The sequence below is a fragment of the Mustela nivalis genome, assembly GCF_964662115.1.
Source record: "Mustela nivalis genome assembly, chromosome: 5".
Lineage (NCBI taxonomy): Eukaryota > Metazoa > Chordata > Mammalia > Carnivora > Mustelidae > Mustela > Mustela nivalis.
In genome coordinates, this window is record NC_139024.1 from 152,076,091 (window position 1) to 152,098,083 (window position 21,993).

At 44.3% G+C, this 21,993-nt stretch overlaps 2 protein-coding genes across 7 annotated transcripts in view; both read left to right on the plus strand.

Moving 5' to 3' along the window:
• The window catches only part of LOC309865112 (uncharacterized protein), a 335,985-nt gene that overhangs the window by 271,523 nt on the left and 42,469 nt on the right, over positions 1-21,993 (plus strand). For 3 of the 5 annotated variants that reach the window (XM_082731331.1, XM_082731332.1, XM_082731330.1), the window contains one exon: positions 4,989-5,188. In XM_082731331.1, the coding sequence (XP_082587457.1) occupies positions 4,989-5,188 (200 nt within the window). Of the gene's footprint in view, positions 1-4,961; positions 5,189-21,993 lie in introns of all 5 variants that reach the window. The other 2 variants (XM_082731329.1, XM_082731328.1) reach the window with 1 other exon arrangement.
• Positions 9,375-21,993, plus strand: part of LOC309865110 (uncharacterized protein) — a 285,659-nt gene continuing 273,040 nt past the window's right edge. The window contains exon 1 of one of the 2 annotated variants that reach the window (XM_082731325.1): positions 9,375-9,464. The gene's annotated coding sequence lies outside the window, so the exon portion shown is untranslated. Of the gene's footprint in view, positions 9,465-17,294; positions 17,416-21,993 lie in introns of those variants that run through there. The other variant, XM_082731324.1, reaches the window with a different exon arrangement.

Sequence of the window (21,993 nt, forward strand, 5' to 3'; positions counted from 1 at the left end):
GGTATATTGATCTTTTTACCTGGTTAAGAAAATGTAGTAGTTGATTATTAGGGTAGTCATTTTCCCGAGTGGCTTTCAGATGTCATCCTGGTAAATACGTGTTATATTCTCTTCAGGTGTATTATCCAGTTACTTTGAAATACAGTATTCTTTGAGAATCCTCTGCACCTCAGAGATCAATGAGCTTCCTTGGTTTGACTTGCTAAAATTGGATAGTGCTACAAGTGAAATTATTTCTTCTGTAGAGATGGGCATATCATTGCTACATCTTTAGCTGGGCTTGTGTCACCCGAGGTCCCCTGAAAGGGAGAAATCTGTGTGGATATCGTGGATAGGAAATAAAACAAGATCTGTGTATATACAGCTTAACTATATCTGAAGTTATGTATTTTGATGTACACAGTAGAGAGTAGGGAATGGACTTAAGTATTGCATAGGGGATGGAAATCCCAATGCTACTACCTGTTTTTTTTTTTTTTTTAAAGGTCTGTGCGTGTTCCATGTATATTAAGTCATTTTTAAGGAATTCCTTTTAGATGTCCATTTGCAGACCTAAGTTGTTGATATGCTTTTGGTAATACCTAAACCAGGCCAAAAGATTTTCTGGAGAATAAAAACAAGCACAATTAAGTGTTTTGAGTCATTCTAGTGTCTGTCTGTTAACTAATGCTTGAAACCATGTGTAGCTTTGCAATCCATTTGAGTGGTTACTCAAGGGTTTTCTAACCCATCAACATCTACATATAGGGTATCTGTTCTGTTGGGGCAATGTTAAATACAATAAAAAAAACGAAGATCTTTTAGAGCCTAGCCTTACTTAGCCAGTCCTTAGGTAGTCGGGTGACCAGATATCTGTATAATAAATATACAGGTAATTTGTATAGTAAATATAGAATAAATATACTCATAATACAGGTAGTAGGTAGTCCCAAGCATGTGCTCTTTTTTTTGGATAACCTGTTCAGGGGAAAGAACAGATGACATTATGTGGAAGAGACATAAGAGGGATTTGGGTGGATTAAATTGAAAAAAATGATTGAAGGCAGAAATTCTACAGTTGGGGATGGTCTGAACAAAATGAAGACGTTAGTTTCACTGGAGGAGAATTTTCTGTGAGGGAGTCTTGAGATGTGAGATCTACTTTGCTCATCGGAGTTGTGACTGTATGTTACGACTAAGGGTAGTTTGGGGATGGATCTGTACATTTAATGCTAGGCTTAGAAATCTAGAACAAAGTTTCTGAAACTAAATTCTTGATCCCCTGTAAAGTATTAGGTGAAATACATTCTGTGATCATACAAATGTGGGCACTTCCCAAACTTTCCGTGGACTTCCCAGAGTCTTAAATTTACTCGTGTACATGGTGCAGTCCCAGGAAGGAAGGATCATAGCATGTTATGGTCTCCCACTTGGAGCACAGAATCTTTGTTTCCTATAGAGAATCCACGACCCGCTACCCTGTGTGCTAATTTCCTGTTTTATGCTGTTTGGAAAAGATGGTCTTAGATTGTTCTGTGTGGGGATGAGGCATTAAGAAACATTTCCCGGGCACCTGGGTGGCTCAGTGGGTTAAGCCGCTGCCTTCGGCTCAGGTCATGATCTCAGGGTCCTGGGATCGAGTCCTGCATCGGGCTCTCTGCTCAGCAGGGAGCCTGCTTCCTCCTCTCTCTCTCTCTGCCTGCCTCTCTGCCTACTTGTGATCTCTCTCTGTCAAATAAATAAATAAAATCTTAAAAAAAAAAAAAAAGAAACATTTCCGAAGTGGACCATAATATGAAAAGGTGACCTCTTAAGCCGGCCTGCTGTTTTTAATTTTTGTTGGCATAGATCTAAGCAGCTAAGAGCTTGATAGATAGATTGATTGATTGACTGATTTAAAAATATTTTATTTACTCATTTATTTAGAGAGTTCACGGGAGCAGGAAATGGGGCAGAGGGAGAGAGAGAGAAAATTTCAAGCAGATGCCCTACTGAGTGTAGAGCCTGATGTGATGCCTGATCTCAGGACCTTGAGATCAGGACCTGAACTGAAACCAAGAGTCAGATGTTTAACTGACTGAGCCACCCAGACACCCCTAAGATTTTTAAAGTAGAGAAATCCCTAGATTTTATGGAATCCCAAAGTCACTTAGAAGAACTAATTTCAAGGTATATTTTAATAAATTCAGGTTTGTTTTTTTTTAATGACTAATTTTTGGCTTTTGCTGTTCTCATTGACACTGAGTTTAAAAGACTCTTTCCTTGTCGATTGTATTTATTCAACTACATTGGCATTACATTGGGTATTAATGCTGTTGGCATTACAGTGGGTATTAATGCTGTTGGAGGGTGTATAATCTGAAAGAGAAAAACATGGCCATCCACATTTCCTGTTTTATCCCCACACCCACCGTGTTGTTGAAGGAAGGACTCTCTAGAACCTAGTTTAATGGATCAGGATATGGTGGGGCTATGGTGGTTTCCAGTCTCTCCAGTAGCTGTTGATAAAACTTTTAATGCTATTTCTAGCACCCCATTTCTAAAACTCCATTTGGATTTGTCCTGGTAGAGCCATGTGATCTAATACTTGTATTCTATATTGTCAGTTCTGGATTATCACAGGATCCTGCAAGATTGGATCCAAAAATCATTTCCTCCTCTGCCCATATTTGAAATAGAACACATGGAAAATTGCATTTCTTCAGTAAATCCTTGGTTGCTTTTTTTTCTCTGCCTTTCAATAACTATGTTTGGAGGCATTTTCTCCTTTAAGTTTTTGAAATAAGGCAGCAAATAAATGTCTTAGAAAAAACTAGCCAATTGAGAGTATTTGATCCAGAGAAATGTTTGGAAAATCAAAAATATAATTAATTGGATTATTACAAGTGAAGGGCTTCAGTTAAAATCTATTCTTCACAAATACATGACAACTTTCATTAAAAATTGATGTTTCAACGTGTATGATCATGATTCTGTGCTGGATCTTGTGTAATTCTTTTAAACTCAGATTTAGACTGAAAACAGGGATGATGGGAGGAAGATTAGGAGAGTATAAAGTGCAAAATAAATCCCGAAGTTATCTTAGAAGCAAAAGTGTAGTTACTCCAAACTCTAAAATGTAGATAAGCGTGTCTTTTAGGAGAATCACTTTTTTGGGGAGTTGGTGCTTACAATTTGTCTTTCAGTACAGCTCATTTCATTATTTTTTGTCACCCTAAATGGTCAAAAGTTTCTACATCCAAGTGGAATCTTTTTTATTTAAACTGTCTTCAGAAAATGTGTGTGTGTGTGTGTGTGTGTGTGTGTGTGTGTATGTGTCTGTGTGGCTATTTTAGTTTGTTTGTATCTGGTACTCTTGGAGATATTTGAAATAATCAAAAAACACTTAGGTCATAGACAGTGTTTACTGTCTTTAAACAATAGTTTACTTTTGTTGTTGTTTTTTAAATAGGAGATGTGGTGTTAGCACATGTATTGAGCACACGGATTGAGTGTCGGACACTGGAATCCTACTGCTTAGATCCAAGTCCTGGCCCCACGATATCCTAAGGATGTGATTTTGGGTGACTACGTCACTTTCCCTGTGCCTTGGGTTCTCCTCTAACACGGGTTTGGTGATAACAGTAGCTACTGCATATAGTTTTGTGAGGATATTTATGGGCTTTAAATAGGACCAGGCACATGATAAATATTAAATAAATGTTGGCCATTATGACTGACTAAGTTCATAATAAATGTTGGGACATTTTTTTAAAAATAAAGTGGTTTTCCTTCTAGTTTTAGCGGGTTCCTGCAGACGGAGGAGGCAGTGAGATAGGAGAGCAGTACTGTGTTTTTGTGTGTAATATGATGGCTGCGACCTCTTCAGCGGGAAGATAGGACTTGATTGTTACAGGTGTTGTTGACACGTATGCAGAAACCCTATCATGGCCCTTGCCATTAATGACACACGTCAGAACTCTCAGCGTCTGCAGTTGTAGAGAAGTGACTCCTGGCTTTGTGTTCCTTACCAGGGGCTGAAAACAACCCAAGAGAATGTTTGATTTACTTTCCTAGTTTCAGAAACCTTCTTTGGCTCTTTGACATGAAGCTCCCCATGTTTAGGGTCTTAAGAAACCTTAAAAACATATATGTAGGGCGCCTGGGTGGCTCAGTTGGTTAAGCAACTGCCTTCGGCTCAGGTCACAGTCCTGGAGTCCCGGGGATCGAGTCCCGCTTCAGGCTCTCAGCTCCACGGGGAGTCGGCTTCTCCCTCTGAACTTCTTGCCTCTCATGCTCTCTCTCACTGTCTCTCTCTCAAATAAATAAATAAAATCTTAAAAAAATATATATGTAAATATTATTTTCATTGTCGTTGTCATGGAGGGGTAGGCACTAAAACTATAAGACTACGTACCTGTGGGTGACTCCACTTTTATTTTATTTTTTCGTCAGGCATTAGTGACTAAAATGAAATTGTTAGGTAGCCATAATTTATTTTCATAGTGGAATTGGAATTCCACAGAACTCTACTGGATGTCATTATTGACCATAAAATTGAGCTTGATATTTTAGGATGACTTTTGCTTGTTAGACGTCTCTCTTTGAACTATTTTGAGAAGTATATTTGCTGTATAAGCCCAACTTCATCTCTGAAGTATTTCCAGGTTCTTTGGTTTAGGAATTTTCCTGAGAGTTGGCTATTAAAATCAGAAGCTGTGATGTGTTTGAGAAGTTCCAAAGTCTTTCCATCCCATGGCTGGTACTTATCCCGATGAGTCTTGGGCTAGCAGGGGGGAGCTGCTTGTATTCTGCCCAGAGCAATGGGCACTGGAGCATTTTGGTGAGGAGTATAGCGTGTACCGCTGTAGGGCACAAATGAGTCGTGTGTGTTTATGTGTGTGTGCGCGCACTCTCCTGATAAGCCTACTTTTTCTTTTGCAGATAAATCCATGTCTTTTTTTCCCTTTCTTTTCCCAGGTGGTCCATATTAGTGAACATAGTGTTTTGTTTTGTTTTTCTCTTTGTAGGATCTGCATTTGCTGCTCCAGTAGTGTCCAACTTGATGTCATCCGCGGATTTAGCAAATGGGCCATCTTTTCCATCATCTGGTCAACCCGGGATCACCACCGAACATCCTCCTCCCCGGCCCTGATTGACAGATTGCTGTTCTTGCTTGTCCCTTCCACCAAATGTCCTCAAACCCGGCAGGAAAGGGAAAAAGCTAACGGTAAGAATTCTTTTCCACTCTTCTTTGAAAACTCATTTACTTTCAAGCGCTGTCAAAGTGAGACTTCTCTCACAAGTGCATGGTATGAGAACAGTTCACAAGTGTTGGTTTTGGTTATTAAAATTTTTGTGATCGTTTTTGGATTTCTTTCATGGTGGTGGAGCAGGAGGAAGAAGACGAAAGAGCACGTGACCTAGCTTTGTCAAATGTGCAAACCTTTTGAACATTCTGAGCATCGGGAATTCTGAGCCCAGCATTCTGTTGGCTTCTGGCTATCAACCCTGGCATGACCCACCAGTGCCTTGAGCTCAGAGGAGCTAGAGACACACTCATTCTGTCTGTTCTACTACACCCTTTTCCTTTCAGTCTGGTGTTCGGAGTTGGGTGTTGTCCCTCAACTGCTGCCCCATGCTCTACCAGTCACTCATTCCCCTGTGCAAGAAACTTGCTCCGTCCTCTAAATATTTACCAAGCTGCCACCATCCCCTCATTATTCTGTGTGCCCGTGATCATCTTCAAGTGTGACACTTTCAGTCACCTTCTTTCTGGGTTGTATAGGTCACTGTGGACATCACATCTTGCCTCCACCTTCCTCCTAAAATGGACCTCACTGAGTTTGATGTCTTGACTGAAGAGCACATGGCCAGCTTCTTAGCATTCCATGTTGCATTTCCATACATGTCCCATATCTGGGTCCACTGAAGTCTTTGATTGATAGTTCTAGTCCCAAGTCATCTTGATTGTGACAGCATGCATGTAAATGTTTTCCATCCTTCTGGGCACTTAAAATTACATGTCTATCCTAGGCCAGAAGGTTGGGTCCTCAGTGATTATCTCCAAGTTGCTGTATCTCTTCTTGTCTCTTTACTATTTAGATCCAGTTCCTTCCCTTGTGTGTCAGTGTTTAGTGCTTATGATTTGCAATGTTTCCATCCATTTTGTATTGACTCACTTGAGGCTTTTACCCAGGTCCCATTCCCTAATTTTTGGCCAGCTACTTAGTATCGTTATCTAGCCTTCCTATGTGGCTCCAGCTTTGACCTCAACTTCTTGATCGTTGAGGTGCCTTCCATCTGAGTCATTCGTACCAAGACCTGTAATTGTGATTCCCAAAAGTGCTTGGGGAGTAACTCCTTGCTCTCTGTGTCTTGTTTCTTATGGTCACTGTAGCAAATTTCTGCAAACTTAGTGGCTTCATACAGTAGAAATTTAGGTCTTCACAGGGTCACACTTCCAACAGGGGCCAATGGGAGAATCTGTTCCTTATCTTTTCTAGCTTCTGGTGGCTGCTGACATTCTTTGGCCTGTGGTACCTTCACGCCAGGATCTACCTCCCTGACCACACTGTCTTCTCCTTCTGCCTTCCTCTCGTGAGCATCCTTGTCAGTGCATTTAGGGTTCGGTTGGCTAATCCAGAATAGTCTCCCCATCTCCAGGTGTTTCACTGCATCTGCAGAGTCTTTGCCGCAGAAGGGAACATGTATAGTTTCCAGGAATTAGGACCTGTTATGTTCGGAGGCCATTATTCAGACTATTACCTTGTCTTTTATCCACCGAATGTCGGCTGGCTCCTTCTCCTGGAAACCACGCTCCCGAGCATCTCTGAGTCATGGTTGAGCCTACCTGGCCCTTTGGCTTCTCTGCTTCCTTATCCACCTCACTTGTTCCTGGGCCATTGGCCTCAGTCACGGATATCAAGTGACAGAAAATATCAAGTCCCCTTTCAGAAATATCACCCGCTGTTGCTCCCTCTCCATCTCCCGCAGAGGCCTTGCCACTCGGGGCCTCCTGGATGGTCTCCGCAATGCTTCGGTGAACTAGGACGTATCTGGACATCCGGGGAGGCATGAGCTGCCGTTAGCCAACCCAGCACGCACTCGTCCCTTCCTCTGTACTTGGTGACGGTTGTTCATGTTGTACAGTTCATGATGTGTGACACACAACACGTGCTTGGCCTAATGATACAGATCCAATGTCGAATGTTCCATAATTTGGAGTCTCTTAGGGTCTTTTCCCAATTGTTTTATGAGTCCTGAAGTGATCGTTTTCTTCAGGTGAGCTTCTGCTCCTCGTCCTTCTGGCTTCTGGGGCCACTGATGTTCTCTGGCTTCTGCTTGCTCCACTCGGTGTCCACCCCCATAATCGCTTTGCCTTTGTTCCGCCCATTTTGGCTTTTGTTCCCAGTCCCAATTGATTAAAAATACTCTCATTTCTGTGTTCTGCACTTAATATTTATTCATTGTCAGGGGGTCATAACACGTACTCCTCTGTGGAACCAGTTTGCCTTAATATGAGACTTGACCGGGCCTGAAACCGTAGTCAAGGCCCCGTCGTCTTGTAGAACTAGACCTTGAGGCGGGAATTCGGAATTCTGTCTGTCAGGGTCAGTTCTTTCAACTTTCTGTTGATCTGTCCGAACAACACCTTGTTTTGTTTTTCTCTTCTTTTCCCCGGGTGTTTTGTTTGTCGGAGAAGATCCGAATGGGAGGTATCGTCCCCTTGTTTTCCCTGGCAGCTGGAGACAGAATCGCGCATCGCCTGCATGGTTTCAAATGTTATGCCCAGGGAGGCGTCAGCCTCACAGAATTGCCTGCGTCTCTTTCCTATTCCTCGAGGCTTGAGCGTCTTAGGACGTTTGTAAAGGGCTGCTGGTATTTTATTACATTGCATGTCTTATATTTATGAGAAACTCAAAGGGCTTTGAGGATTTTCTTTTTTAGTATCTAATCTTCTAACCACTCTCTGAGGTAGGCAGCGTGAAGTGTTATCTCCATTTTGCAGATGTTACAACAGAGGTGTAGGACAGCTTGATGTAGGCCCCACAGCAAATCAAGGGCCAAGTGCAAAACAGCTCCCCGACTTTTAACCTCCATTTCTCTCATCTGGATGCCAGACGACTTAATTTTAATTTCTACCACCAATGCCCACTCGGGTTTGGCTCGACATGTCGGCAGCCCTCCTCGAGGAGTGAGAGGTCCAGTTTTAGCGGGAATTTTTCCAGCTTTTGTGTCCCTTCTCATTTGTTACGCACGTTCACACTGACACCCGCGTGTGTGCGCGCGTCAACAAAAAATTACATACTTGCTTTCAAAAGCACGTCTGTACGGAGTTGGGTTCGGCAAAGGGGTTGCGTGGTCTGGGAGCGAACGAACGCTTCGTGGTCTGATAACTTCTTGATTGTCTCTCTTGTCCATGGGATGTGCCTCATCGGCATCCGCTACAGACCCGAAAACGTTCCAAAACACAACTCGTGACAATAGGAGACGTGAGAAAGTAACAGTAGGTCCTAGCGGCAGCGAATGTTTCCTACTTAGATAATTCTTTTTTTTTTTTTTTTTAAAGATTTTATTTATTTATTTGACAGAGAGAGATCACAGTAGGAGAGAGGAAGGGAAGAGATCACAGAGAGAGGAAGGGAAGCAGGCACCCTGCTGAGCAGAGAGCCCGATGCGGGACTCGATCCCAGGACCCTGAGATCATGACCTGAGCTGAAGGCAGCGGCTTAACCCACTGAGCCACCCAGGCGCCCCGCTACTTAGATAATTCTTCATGCAAACGACAAGATCCCCAGAGTGGGTTCAGACTATAACGTTCATATACGTTTCCTCCAATGTTAAGCCTTTCTTTTTTTCACTTAGAGTAAATACATTTTTTTTTTTTTTTTTTTTTGGACTTGGAAATGCTACTACAAATGGAAGTTCTCGATGGGATTTGCCGGAGTCTTTAAAGGGAGTGTCTTGAGGGGCTCTGTGTGCGCCGTGGAGGGTGTGTGGCAAGCCTCCCTTCTTCTGCGGGACCGAATTTGGAATAACCCCCATCTTTCACCAAGTGGCATTAATTATACCAGTGCTCCTGGAGCTCTCAGGATTGCCAGGCGGGGAAATATCCGCACAGTTTCTGGAATCTCCAAGGCACAGTGTCCGTTTCTGGCTGAGGACTGGTGGTGAGGCCAGCTGCCACCCGTGGCCTTAGGGGGTCAGCCTGGAGACCCCGGATTTTCCTAAAGCCCCAGGACGGGGGACTGGAGCCCCTGGTGGTGGTGCTGGTGGTGGAGGGGGCAGCTTTCACACACACACACACACACACACACACACACACACACACACACACACACACCCCGGCTCTGTCCGCCTCTCTCCCACCCACGGCATTGCTGAGCTCCACCCAGCCGCAGCGTTTCTGCCTTGGAACCATTTGCAGCGGCTGGGACGGAGGCCACCCAGGGCTTCTGTGCGCGGCGGTGGCGGCAGGTCTCCTATTGGCCAGAGCTTAGAAGGTTCTCACTTATCGGGGCTGAGCATGGGTGGCCAGGGGATCCCTTAGGATAACGCAGTTTCTCACTGTCTGGGGGGTGGGAGCTGATGGTGCGCCCTTCCAGCTTTGTTGTTTGCAGCTGGTTTGTCAGGCTTCCGGCTCCCGGGACTCCCAGACGCACACAGAAGAAGTCGGTCCCTCCCACCCTCTCTCAGGCCCCATTTAATGGCTTTTTACAATGACTCAGAAGATAACAGATCTCCCGGGGCGAGGGGGGTAACCGGCTGAAGTCAGAAGGGAGGAGGAATTGTTCACACAGGTCCTCCGAGTCTGAAAATCCTCGTCTTCCTCTGGAGCTGCTAACTACTTCCTATTCTGTTCCTGTCTCCCCTCTTGTAAACGCTCCGGGCTGAGCCCCGGAGCCTGGATGTGGCTGGCCCGTGATTTCAGGGGCCCTAACTCCCGTCGGGGGTACTTTTACAGACGAGCGAGTTCGAGGATCGCATTCCTGTTGGCCCGACAGAAAACTGCCCTTCCTAACGAGCATTTTTGCAAAGACGCCTCCTTGGCCTCCGTCTCTCCCTTGTGCTGAACTGTAATGAACATGAATGAAGAGCTTGATTCCTGGTGTGTGCACCTGGGCGCTTTGTGGAGTCTCTCTTAGCAACCCGCCATGGACAGCGGCCCGGCAGTTGCTGGATTTCTAAAGCAGAAGATCAAGCCTTTTCACAATAGAAGCTTATAGTTTTAGAAACCACATGGATAGGAGTGCTGTAATTTTGCAAGATTTGGCAGGCGTCCTTGAACCCAGTAGCCACAGTGACTGAGGCTGAAAAACGTAGAAAGTCAGCTTTCCTTCTTAATTACTTTTAAACCGTGTCGGCACATTCTCAGGGTCAGTATCAAGATTTCATTGCAGTGATTTTTCTTTTCCCCCCCTTGCAGTGAAGTCATGGTCTTAGGCTGTTTTCCTGCATTAAAGAAGACTTTTCATTAATTGAGGAAGAAGTTGGGAGGGGCGGGTAGAGAGAGCACTCCTAACTTGGGAGCATGTGAAAACTTCTTGTAATTATCACCGTGGACCAGTTGTACACATAGAAAATTCTAATTGTTTTAGAGCCCCTATTTTGTGTGGGCTCTTGCCCGAGTAGGTAAGTCCCTGAGCTGGTAACATGGGCACCTTTCTCAATGATTATTCACAGGAATAACAACATACAAAAATAATCTCTTTCCTCTATTTTATTATCATCAGTTCATGAACATACCACCAAAGGGCTGGAAAACAAAATTTTCTCATGCTTTACAACCCAGGTCCCCAGGGACCCTGGGCCTCATTTATCCTGAGTAATTTTCAAAAGGGGCTCTGTCCTTTAGCTCCCTATCCATATCCAGGCTCTTTCAAAGCACGCTGCAGCCCGATACAGACACTCTGCCAGTTTCCAGGGAATGGAAGGTTCTGGAATGGGGATCATTGTCTCCCTCTGGTAGATACGATGTACGTTTTAGGTGGTGGTGGTGGTGGTGTGTGTGTGGTGTGTGTATGTGTGGTGTGTTTGTGTTTGACATACACATGGAGAGGTCGAAGTACAAAATTCGTGAAACCTTTTGGTTTCCCTAAGGCTTGTCTCCAGTGCTTGTGCCTTGAATGCAGATTATAATAAATAGAGGCAGGCTCTGTCTGGAAATGCTGGACATCTCCGTCTGAGTTAGAGCTCTTGTTCCAGGCCTCGGGGGATAAAGACAGAGGGTTGCTCTCTAGCTTGCCCTGGAGTCCCTGAGCCTTTGCTGATGGACTTAGCTGCTTTTCTCTGTGTGCAGAATCTTGCCGCCAGCCTCCCACGGTGTGGGGAGAGTGTAGAGAGATGTGGGAGGAGGGAGGTCTATCCGTCGGCTTCTACTAAATTTGCCAGGGCCAGGCACTCTGCTGGGTGCTCTGTGTGCATTTCATGGACTCTACACCCCAGCTTGGAAAAGTAAGTATTCTGTAAGTGAGGCAATGTCGAGCTTTAGAGCTCCAGACTTTAGCTCCATTCCACCAGGATTTAAGTATAAATTTGCCGCTCTTAGAGGATGTGACTTCTCCATGCCTCAGTCTCCCTGTTGTAAAGTGAGTATAATACAGTGCCCGCCTCAGTTGCTGGTTGTTGAGATTAAATACGGTAATGTAAAGAGCTTAGAAGAATTCCTCCCGTAGAGCCGTAGGTGAATGTTTCGTAAATAAAGGGGATAGAAATAGATTTATGTGCCCGATTTGTAGAAGGAAGTAGCCGGGTTAGGGTCAGAAGTTGGGTCTGTTGGCTTGAAAGAAGTGATCTTTCCATCTCACCACTTTCCATAGTTCCTTTTTCTTCATCCTAGTTCTGTTCGAGTTGGTATCCTCACTCCTTTCTCTTCATTCCTCCTCACCCTGCCGGGTCAACAATGGGTTTGTTCCCTTTATCATTCTGGTTTTCCCATGTGTTTGGTCTTGTAGAGACATCCTGGGGCCCATGACCTAGAACTTAAACTTTGAATGAAGGTGGTTCCTGGACACAGGTGTTAACAGCTCTTTTCTCCAACAGACCCTGGGGTTGAACTGGCCATTTTAGTTGCATGGTCAAGCTGTTGGGATGGATTCAACAATCCGGTATTGTCTTATGTGTTGGTTCTTCTCCTCCCTCCACCATGGAACCATCCCATGACCAGATTCTGTGTCATAGACGTCCTATGGTACTCACCCCAAGCATCTGACTTACTGCTGAGCACATACACAGCAGCTCGGGGATATGTGAATTAAGGAAGGAGAGCACCACATCGAACAGCCTTTTCCTGTCTTTAAACATAAAATTCCATGGGACAGCATTTTTCCTTTCCATGGTGGTAGGTTCAAGAGTTTATCGTCCAAGTTCTGGGATCTTTGACATGTCCTTTGCTTCCACTGGCACGTCCTTCTGCAGTTTCCACTGTAAGCTTGTAACCCTTTCTCGCAGGTCTGCAAATATTGTGGAGTTGGCTTGAACCTGTGTATCTCCTGCCAGGTCTCCTTCTTTTACACTCTCTTAAGAAATGCTGCTAAAGATGTAGAACATATTTACAAAGTCCTTAGGTGTGGCGATGAGGAACATAACATTTGGTCTCCAGAAATGAAAATATAGAAGGGATTTTGATTACTTTTGCCTCAGTCCCACCTAACGCACCTACCCGTGTGCAGTTTACTTTGGACAGGAGTTTTCAATAATGTTAACATTTATGTAAACTGCAGTGGGACTTTTTTTTTTTTTTTTTTCTTTTGACTGAGGATACAGGGTCTTTAAGGCAAGACAACACTATTAATAGCATGTGGATGTGTGTGGTTTATTTTTGTTTTCAAAATGGAAATGTTTCTTTGGGGTTTTGGCATGCTCTTTGATATGTTGTAAGATGAGAAAGCATCATTTGGGAAACTCAGTACTCATACCATATTAGGAAATTTACAGTGCCTCGGATTTCACATTTAATGTTTTAATTGCCTGGTTTGGTAATAGAAACATTTCAAGCTTCTCTCTTTCATTTAAAGTTACCACCACTTTCCCCCCTCTCTCCAGCGGTGGGCTGATGCCAGCCTCTGCTTCCTGCCACCAGCCCTAGCGTGGGCCGAAGAGTTGCCCTGAGAAAGTGGTTCATCACATGTCATGTGGAATGACTGTGCTGACTTCTGACCCGGCAGTTTTTTCCTGGGGTGCTTGTAAATATGCTGAAGGTACAACAAAACATGAGTTGTATTTGTGAAACTCAGAAGTTCTGTTTGAATCGAGGGTGCTACTCTGAATGTCATGGAAAGTACATAAGAAATCAAAGCGAATGCCGCCATCTTGGTCTGGGGGCAATATTTAAGATGTCCACCTGTGCATGGTAGGAGACAGAGATGGAGATGGCAGGGAAAGAGCAGAAGTTGGGTAGTTCATGGAGTTCAGGCCTTCTGGAAAGACATTTACTCTTCTTATAAATACCTTCTTATGGAAGAAACGGTGGTGAAGGGATTTCTACAAGTCATTTCCTGTGGACAATAAAATGTAGATGGAACAAGCCTATATATCTTCAGTGTCACACGTAGTCACAAGGTTGAGAAGGGAAATGTGCTCTTCTCTGGGGGAACTGGAGCTCCATTACTAGGCAGCTGAGAGTGGGGATTATGTTCACTTTCCATGGACCACTCTCTAAATAGAATTCCAATTAAAATGTCTATTTCATGTTTCAATATCCAAATATAATTTTTAATTACAGAGTAATCCATGCTTAGTGTAGAAAATTTGGAAAATACAGGAAGACCTCCAGAAGAAAATAAAAATAACCTATAATTATATAAACCAGAGAGAATTTGGATTTTTTTTTTAGTATTTATTTCTATGTGCTTATGTCTGTATGCATTTTTATGTAAGTAGGATCTCACTGTATATGCATTTTGAATTCTAATTTTTCTTCTATAATAATAAACATGGTATTTAATGGTCCTATTGTAATTCTTGATAAGTTCATCCCAGAATTTCCCCATGACTTTTCCACGGGGCTAATTGTGGTCATGGTGGTTTATTATGTCAGGTTAAGTAATACCAGGAAGAACACCGGGAACCGAATGCTCAGCAAAATGTTGTCGATTGATCTCACTGGTGGTAATTTGTCTGTTTTGTCTCTATTTCCTTTTGCTTTTCCATTTTTTCTATCTTATTGTTCGTTTTCTTATTCAGGATTGAAGATCACTTGGTACCCTCATTGTGGAGCCCAATTTCCCTGCTTGCCGCCCTCTCTCTCAAGCACGACCCCATGTCCTCCTCACATCGTATCCTGTTCCACTACCACAGAATTCCAGAGTCTTCAGAAACGAATCAGCAAGCAGACATTTTCCCGTCATTTCTCATGGGACGTTTTTGTTCTCTTGCTAGCCTCACCAGTGCTATTTTCTAATTCTCAATATGCTGCTTACGTCTTTCCTTCTTTGCCACAGCTCCACATTTTATAACCCAGACTTGGCTCTCCTCTTTGTGGGAGGTCCTCCCCATTTTTTAGAAAGGGGAAATGGCCTATATTTGTGAAGATTTTCAAGGTCAAGCACTGAACAGTGGAATGTGGGCTCTTGATGCACTAGGAGATCGGGAGGGGAAAGATGGGTGTGAGCTAGTTTACTCAAAAAAGGCTTCACAGAGGGGGCACCTGGCTGGCTCAGTCGGTAGAGCAGGTGACTCTTGATTTCGGGGTCCTGAGTTTGAGCCTCATGTTGGGCGTCCATCTTACTTTAACAAAAGGCAACTTCATTGCTGTGGGTGACAGCGTAGTTATAAAAGGATGGCAGGATATACGTGTAGCACAGGGAAAGAGAGGGTATTTAATAATCGGAAAGGCAATAAACAAAGACCTACAAACTATTAGTGGTAGTGTTTGGTAGACATGAACATGGTATATAAGTGCAAACTTGAGGGTCATAAGGATGTCTGTGTCCAGTGGGTGAAAGGGGACCGTAGTGACCTCTGCGAATTCAGCACGTGCTGTCCGAGAAGGCCCACCTTGAATTCCTGTAGCCCCTCGCTAGACCGACGGCACGGATCCCTCCAGATTCCTGACTCCCGCTCTCCTTTCTCTTGTCTTCATCTTCTCCTGGAAGTGCCGTTATCCACAGATGACACTTTCACAATGAATTTCCCAAACGTGCTCTCCTTTGATGCTTTAAATAGTCTCGGACAGGCATGGCCACACTGACGTCAATGTGTATGTCTGAGGTTCGCTGAAGTTAAGAAACTCTCCTGAGAACTCATGGACTAACAGCAGACGCGGCCCCTGAGGCTCGGGCCCAGATGTGGTCATTGTTCCTTGTGATCAGTCCCGCCATGCCTGCCATTTAGGTCCTCTCTGTTGGCTCATGTGCTCGTTCACTGGTTCACTCAGTTTGGGCAGATCTCGACGGACCACCTCCTACGGGCAGGCTGGGCCCCATGTTGAGACAAAGGTGAGCAAAGCTCACTTCCTGCTCCGCCTCCCAGTCAGATAGGGTTCTAGATGCAAAGCTGCCTGTATGATCTCCTTATGGATAGACCTCGAAGGACTTTAAGGCTGGTATTCTGGCATGGAGGTACCTTCCCGGAGGGGAAGGACGTCTTAGCTTAGATACTGGGGAGAGGGTGCAGTGTTCTTTGCAGGAATTCATGACCTAACAGGCCAAAGGTGAGAGAGGCCGATGGTGTATATGGGAGCTCAAAAATTGTTGAATTTGGGGCGCCTGGGTAGCTCAGTGGGTTAAGCCACTGCCTTCGGCTCGGGTCATGATCTCAGGGTCCTGGGATCGAGTCCCACATCGGGCTCTCTGCTCAGCAGGGAGCCTGCTTCCCTCTCTCTCTCTGTCTGCCTCTCTGCCTACTTGTGATCTCTGTCTGTCAAATAAATAAATAAAATCTTTAAAAAAAAATGTTGAATTTGCCTGGAAACTAGTGAGCCAATTAGGAAATGGCTGAAGATGAACGTCAAAAGGAAGGCAGATCACCTGTGGTGTTGGAATCCGTGGTTAGAGATTCGAGCTTCTCAGAGCACCAGGAAGGACCCCTGGAATGGTACAGAGCCTGAGGGACAGGTCCAGGTTGGCCACGTGAGAAGGTTCCTCTGAAGCGATGGAAGGATGGTCTGCCAAAGAAGAGCCATTAGCAGGGGTAACAGGTGACCTTTTCTTCCGTCTCTGGAATAGTGTCTTGACGGAATCAGAAGCCTTCTTCTAGAGCAAAGCTACATCTTCTAGAGCAAAGCTACACATCACGGAGTGCGGACCAGGGTAGTTTGCTGTCTTATACAATTCTGAGACAAATGCTCACACCTTGCTCTGGTTCCTTATAACATCTGTGAGTCCACTGTTAAGAAACTGGCTTCAGAAGCCATACTGTTCATGCATATCTGGCCTGTGGGCTACTACCTTTCTCCAGATGGATAACCAAGGGCGACTTTGATTTCTTTAAAATTGCATACTTTTTCCTTTGTCTTCAAGCCTTGGGTCTAAAAAAGCAAGCCTTTTTTTTTTGTTTTTTTTAAATTTTTTAAAAAATATTGTCCTTAAAGTTTAGAATCCTGGGAAAGTACCAGCATACAGCTAACATTAATAAAAAAGTTAAAAAATGAAATGTAGCTCAGGAGCTTTTCATTATAGATGGGATTCACCAGTAAGAGCACGCTGCAAGGTCAAGCTTCAAGGTCAAGCAGAGCAGCCTGGTGAAGACAGATGTGTCTCTCTCTGACAGACAGTGAAGTCAGGCTGGCCAGGGTAGCTGGACTTTTGTCTAAGAGAGCTGCTTTTCTTCTGTGTAAGGAAAACTCTTGCCTCTTGTAGTCCTTTCTACATTTTTCTCACAAGTAACTCCCTTTAGAGAATAATTCTTCAATTTGTCCTTCCCTGTCTTTCCATAAAAGTGATGATAGATTATCCCAAAGGGCTGGTGGGAAGGAATCAAGATTGGAATGTGGAGGAAGGAGCTCCACCTATAATGGGACTGTAAGGACCCTAGCGTATAGGTCCTTTTAAGGCCCTTCTATAGGACCCCTGTAAGCTGGGGTCCTTACAGTCCCAGGAGAGCTCTGAACTTGCCTGTTCCCCTTCAGCATCCCTGAGGTGGCCTCATTGCTTCTCTTACCTGGGTAGGAAGAGTATGTGACTCTCCGGCCTGCCTTGCAGTCTCGTTGCCATGGAAACTTCCATTCCATACACCTGATTCACACATCACGCTTGGCTAAGTCCAGACAGAGGTCACAGACTGGCATTTGCCCTTTGTTTCCCCGTCTTGTGTTTTCTGGGCGCTTAAAAATGGATACAGAGAGTTGGGGGTGGGGAGGGTGTCATGTGTGAGAAAGCACTGTTGGGAGGGGTAGAAATTTGGGAGTTTCCGAAGTAATAACCTTTAAAGGAAGGAGCAGAGGAAATGGAGAAGTCTGTGTAGCTTGAAGCTTCTCGTGCAAGGAAAGGTGTTGATTCAAGGATATGTCTGAAGGTAATTTTCTGGATTTTCAGGTGAGATTGGGAATGAAGAGAACAGATTCAGGAAGCCGTTGCTCCTTAGTGGGTTTTCTGTCCCATTTTCAGCAAATTACCTAATACTCTGTGGCCCATGGGATACACGTTAAGATTGGAAGCTGGGTAGAGGGCAGCCATCAGTTACAGGTGTGTGTTCACAATCACGTCCTCTGGTGACGATGCCTATACCATGGCTTGACTTTCATATAACGTACAGTATTTTAGAAAGCACCAATAATTTTGTGGAAAGTATCATTACGGATGATACACATGCTAGAATCGGTTTCTGTTTCCCCTTATTTCTTCCCTCCTCTTACAGAACTCCTTTAATACATAACCTGGGGAAAAGGACCTTGCAGGAGAGATTAACCTTCCTTCCCAGACTAAATTCCTTAGCCGTAGATTGAGTTTTCTTTTGATTCCTGTTTATGAGGCCAAGTTTTTGAAATTAAGAAAGACGTTCACCTTGACCTGGTGCTCAGTCTTCCTAAGATGCGAGGTTTCAAACCTGCATGTGGCAGAATCAGGGTCACCCGTGCGATGGCAATGGACTTGGCTAGTCAGCGGCTGCTCAGCCTTAACCCTGCTAGCTCTTCTGCTTGCTTCAAATTTGCTAATTTTCCTCCTATGGAGGTGTCCTCAGCTTATAAAGCGTGCCCTGACAGCAGTCAGGAGGCCTCGTTTGGAATCCACCAGACCTGCGTGAAAAACCTCCCGTCCCTTGTATTCTTGGATGCATATATTTTTTAAGTTTTTATTTAAATTCCAGTTTGTGAACAGTGTCGTATTAGTTTCAGGTATAATTTAGCGAATCATGACTTCCGTACCTCATCTGATCATCATCTGGAGAAGCGCCCTCCTCCATCGCCACCACCTGTTTCACCCTTCCCCCTCCCCCTCCCCTCTGGGGACCATCAGTGTGTTCTCTAGAGCGGAAGAGTCTGTTTTGTTTTGTTTTGTTTGTTTTGTTTCTTCAGTGCCACAAATGAGTGAAGTCATATGGTATTTGTCTTTCTCTTCACTTATTTCATTGAACATCATACTCTCTAGCTCTGCCCATGTCATTGAGAATGCATTGGTTTTCATTTTTTAATGGCCTAGTAACTTTCCATTGTGTATATGTAGGAACATACACACTCCTGACTTCTTTATCCATTTATCAGCCGATGGTCAGTTGGGCTGTTTCTATAAGTTGGCAGTTTTTGATAATGCTGCTATAAACATTGGGGTGCACATATCCCTTTGAGTCAGTATATTTGTATTCTTTCAGTAAATACTTGGTGGTGCTGTTTTCCTAGTAGGGTAATTGCTGCGGTGGTAGGGGAGCTCTATTTGTAACTTCCAGAGGAACCTCCGTACTGTTTTCCAGAGTGGCTACACCAGTCTCACTCCCACCAGTAGTCCAAGAGAGTTCACCTTTCTCTTGGATGTATTTTGTTAAACTCAGTTTCCTCATCTGGGAAATGGTGTTAATCATATTAAGCTGCCATTAAAAATACTGTAATTTAAAAAGTGTGTTGCCCCTTGTCTGCTGCGTAATGTCTTTTCTTGCCCTGCTAGATAATTTTTAGAAATAACATTATAGCATCTTCTTTGCCATCAGTACTACTGAATTTGTTGTTGCTGAGTTAGGCTTGGACAAGGATAGATGCTGGCTAAGAATATAAATGGTGGATTAAAAGAGATAGATAATTCTTTCCAAAAACAGAGTACATGCACGCGCTGTCTCTCGTTCTCCTTCGTGTGTGTACCCTGAGTCTGGTTTTGGAATCTCGCTGCAGATTTGAGCAACAAAATGAAAAGGGTGTACACTTAACAGAAGACAAAAGGTTGACATAGAGACCGTCTTCTTTAGAGAGGGGTGATGATGCATCTACATTTCCGGGCAGTGATGGGGCGCGGGGGTGTGAGAATTTCCTTTTCCAGGATCTGGGAGCCATTCTAATCTTCCTTCCTGCCTCTGGAATCTCACCTCCTTGATTTGCCCTTCATTTCCTGTCAGATTGCCTTTTTATTATTGTGGTACAACAGACCCAACTTAAAATACATTATTGGAACCGCTTGTAAGTGCTTTCGTAGTGTGTGCGACCAGCAACGCGGCCCAGCTCCAGAACATTTGTCTTCTTGCCGAACTGAAACTTCCACCTCTTTTTTTTTCTTTGAAGATTTTATTTATTTATTTGACAGAGCAGGAGCGCACAAGCAGGGGGAGCAGCAGAGGGAGAGGGAGAAGCAGGCTCCCCGCTGAGCAGAGAGCCTGATGGGGAGCTCGATCCTGGGACCCTGAGATCACCACCTGAGCCGAAGGCAGACAGATACTTAACTGACTGAGCCACCAGGCACCCCTGAAACTTCTCAACTTCTACTTTTTAAACAAGAACTTCCTGTTTTCCCCCACACCGCCATAAGCCATGGACAGCATCCCTCGTTCTATTTTCTGTCTGTGTGAACTCCAGATGGATACTCTATAATAGTGGGGTCATGCAGTCATTGACCTGTTGTGCCTGGCTTATTTCACTCAGTAGTGTCTTCAAGGTTGACCCACCGTGGAGCAGGTGCTCGAATTTCATCCTTTTTAAGGCTGAGTAGCATTCCATTGTATGTGGGTGCCGCATTTTGCTTACCCGTTCGTGTGTGGGCAGGCGTTGGCTTATTTCCACCGTTCCGCTGTGGAGCGTATGGCTGCTGTTGGTGCGCAACGATTTCAGCACATTTTCTGCTTTTATTTTGGTCAGAGACGGTGACTCAGTGTTCTGTTGCTGCTGGATCCCCCTTGTGGATTTTTTGGTAGCCGTAGAATTCCTCATGCCATCCATTGTCTTCTGGTCTTACTGTAGTAACAACACACCATAAAATTAGTCATTTTGATCCTTTTTAAGTGTACAGTTTGGCAATGTGAAGGATTATTTATACTGTCGTGCCACAGATTTTACAACGTTGGCATTTTGTGAAACTGAAACTCTGTGCCCATTGAACAAGGTCTTCCTTCCCCCTCCCCTGAGCCTGGCCATGGCCTTTCTACTTTTTGTTTTTATGGGTTTCACTACTTTGGAGACCTCGTACACATGGAATCATACAATCTTTGTGCTTTTGAGATTGTCTTATGTCATGGCCATAATGTCCTCCAGCTCTACTTTCCTTTTTTAAGGCCGAGTAATGTTCCACTGTATGTATCTACCCGTTTTGTTTATCCATTCATCCATGGCTGGACCTTCGGGCTGTAATGAACTTGAACAAGAGGGCGCGTATATAACTCAGAAATCCTGTTTTCAGTTCTCCCTCCCCCCTTTGGATATAAATTGAGACGTGGGGCAGCTGGGTTGTACGGTCGTTCTATTTTTAACTTTTGGGGAACCTGCATGCTGTTTTCCATACCGGTTGTAGCATTTCACATTCCCAACAACCGTGCCCAAGAGAGTTCCAGTTCGATCGCATCCTCAATAACTGCTGTTTTATTTCTTAGAGGGGTCATCCTGATTATGTGTGAGGTGATGTTGTGGTTTTGATTTGCAGTGAATCTTCTTAAAAAGTTTGAAAGAAGGTAGTAAAAGCCTATAGTTGGATTGAGAGAGTAGGGAGGTTGGCACAAGGAGCAGCCTCCCAGACGAGCTCCTTCATCTCCCCGGGACAGTTCCTTGTAGTGTGTCTGCCTGGTCGCCTGCACGGCTCCGTCTCGCCCTAAGGACTGGAGGTTGAGCTGGGTCTCCGTGGTGTGGTGTGGCCTGGCCGACAGACAGTCTGTCGCCCGCTCATCCTTTCTGAGTCCTGGGTGATTAGTAAGCATTTTCTCAGCAGCAAATGACTCAGAATGAAATGTAGCTCCAGCTAGAAGCTATTTCAGAAACCAACAATGCCTCACTGCCTTTTAACCATTCCTACTGACTATTTGTCTGTTGTTTTTAAAATATTACTGCTGGGTGTGCCCGGCTGGTTTGGTTGGTGGAACATGCAACTCTTGATCTTGAGGTCATGAGTTCGAGCCCCACATTGGGTGGAGAGATTACTTAGAAGTGAGCATCCTTAAAAGAAATAGAAAAAAATAAATAAAAAGATTATTGCTAACCTTGTCAATATCCATGCACTCAATTATTCATTCAACAGTATTAATGGACTAAAGAACCATTTCTGTTCCTACAGAATAGAAACATAATGTAAGCCATGTGGGTGATTTTAAGATTTCTAGTACCCATGTGAAAAAAAATGAAGCAAAACAGGGAAAATTAATTTAACAGTATATATCATTCAACATGATAGATCCAGAATGTTATTTTCATATGTAATGAATATAAAAACATATGCGACTGTTGACTTTTTCATCCTGCCTTTTGTAATGTGCTGTGCATTTCAAACTGTAGCACTTCTCAGTTTGGTTTGGCCTCCTGTCAGGTGCTCAAGAGCCCCACACCTCTAAGAGTCACCTTATTAGGTGGTGGACCCATCCTCTTAGAAGGTGGTCCAGACTTGGTCAAGGACATGTAATCCCACAGAGGTCAGCCCTGAGCTCTGCCTAGCGGGCAAGAGGCCTCCCTAAAGAAGAAACACGGGGTTTGTGTGC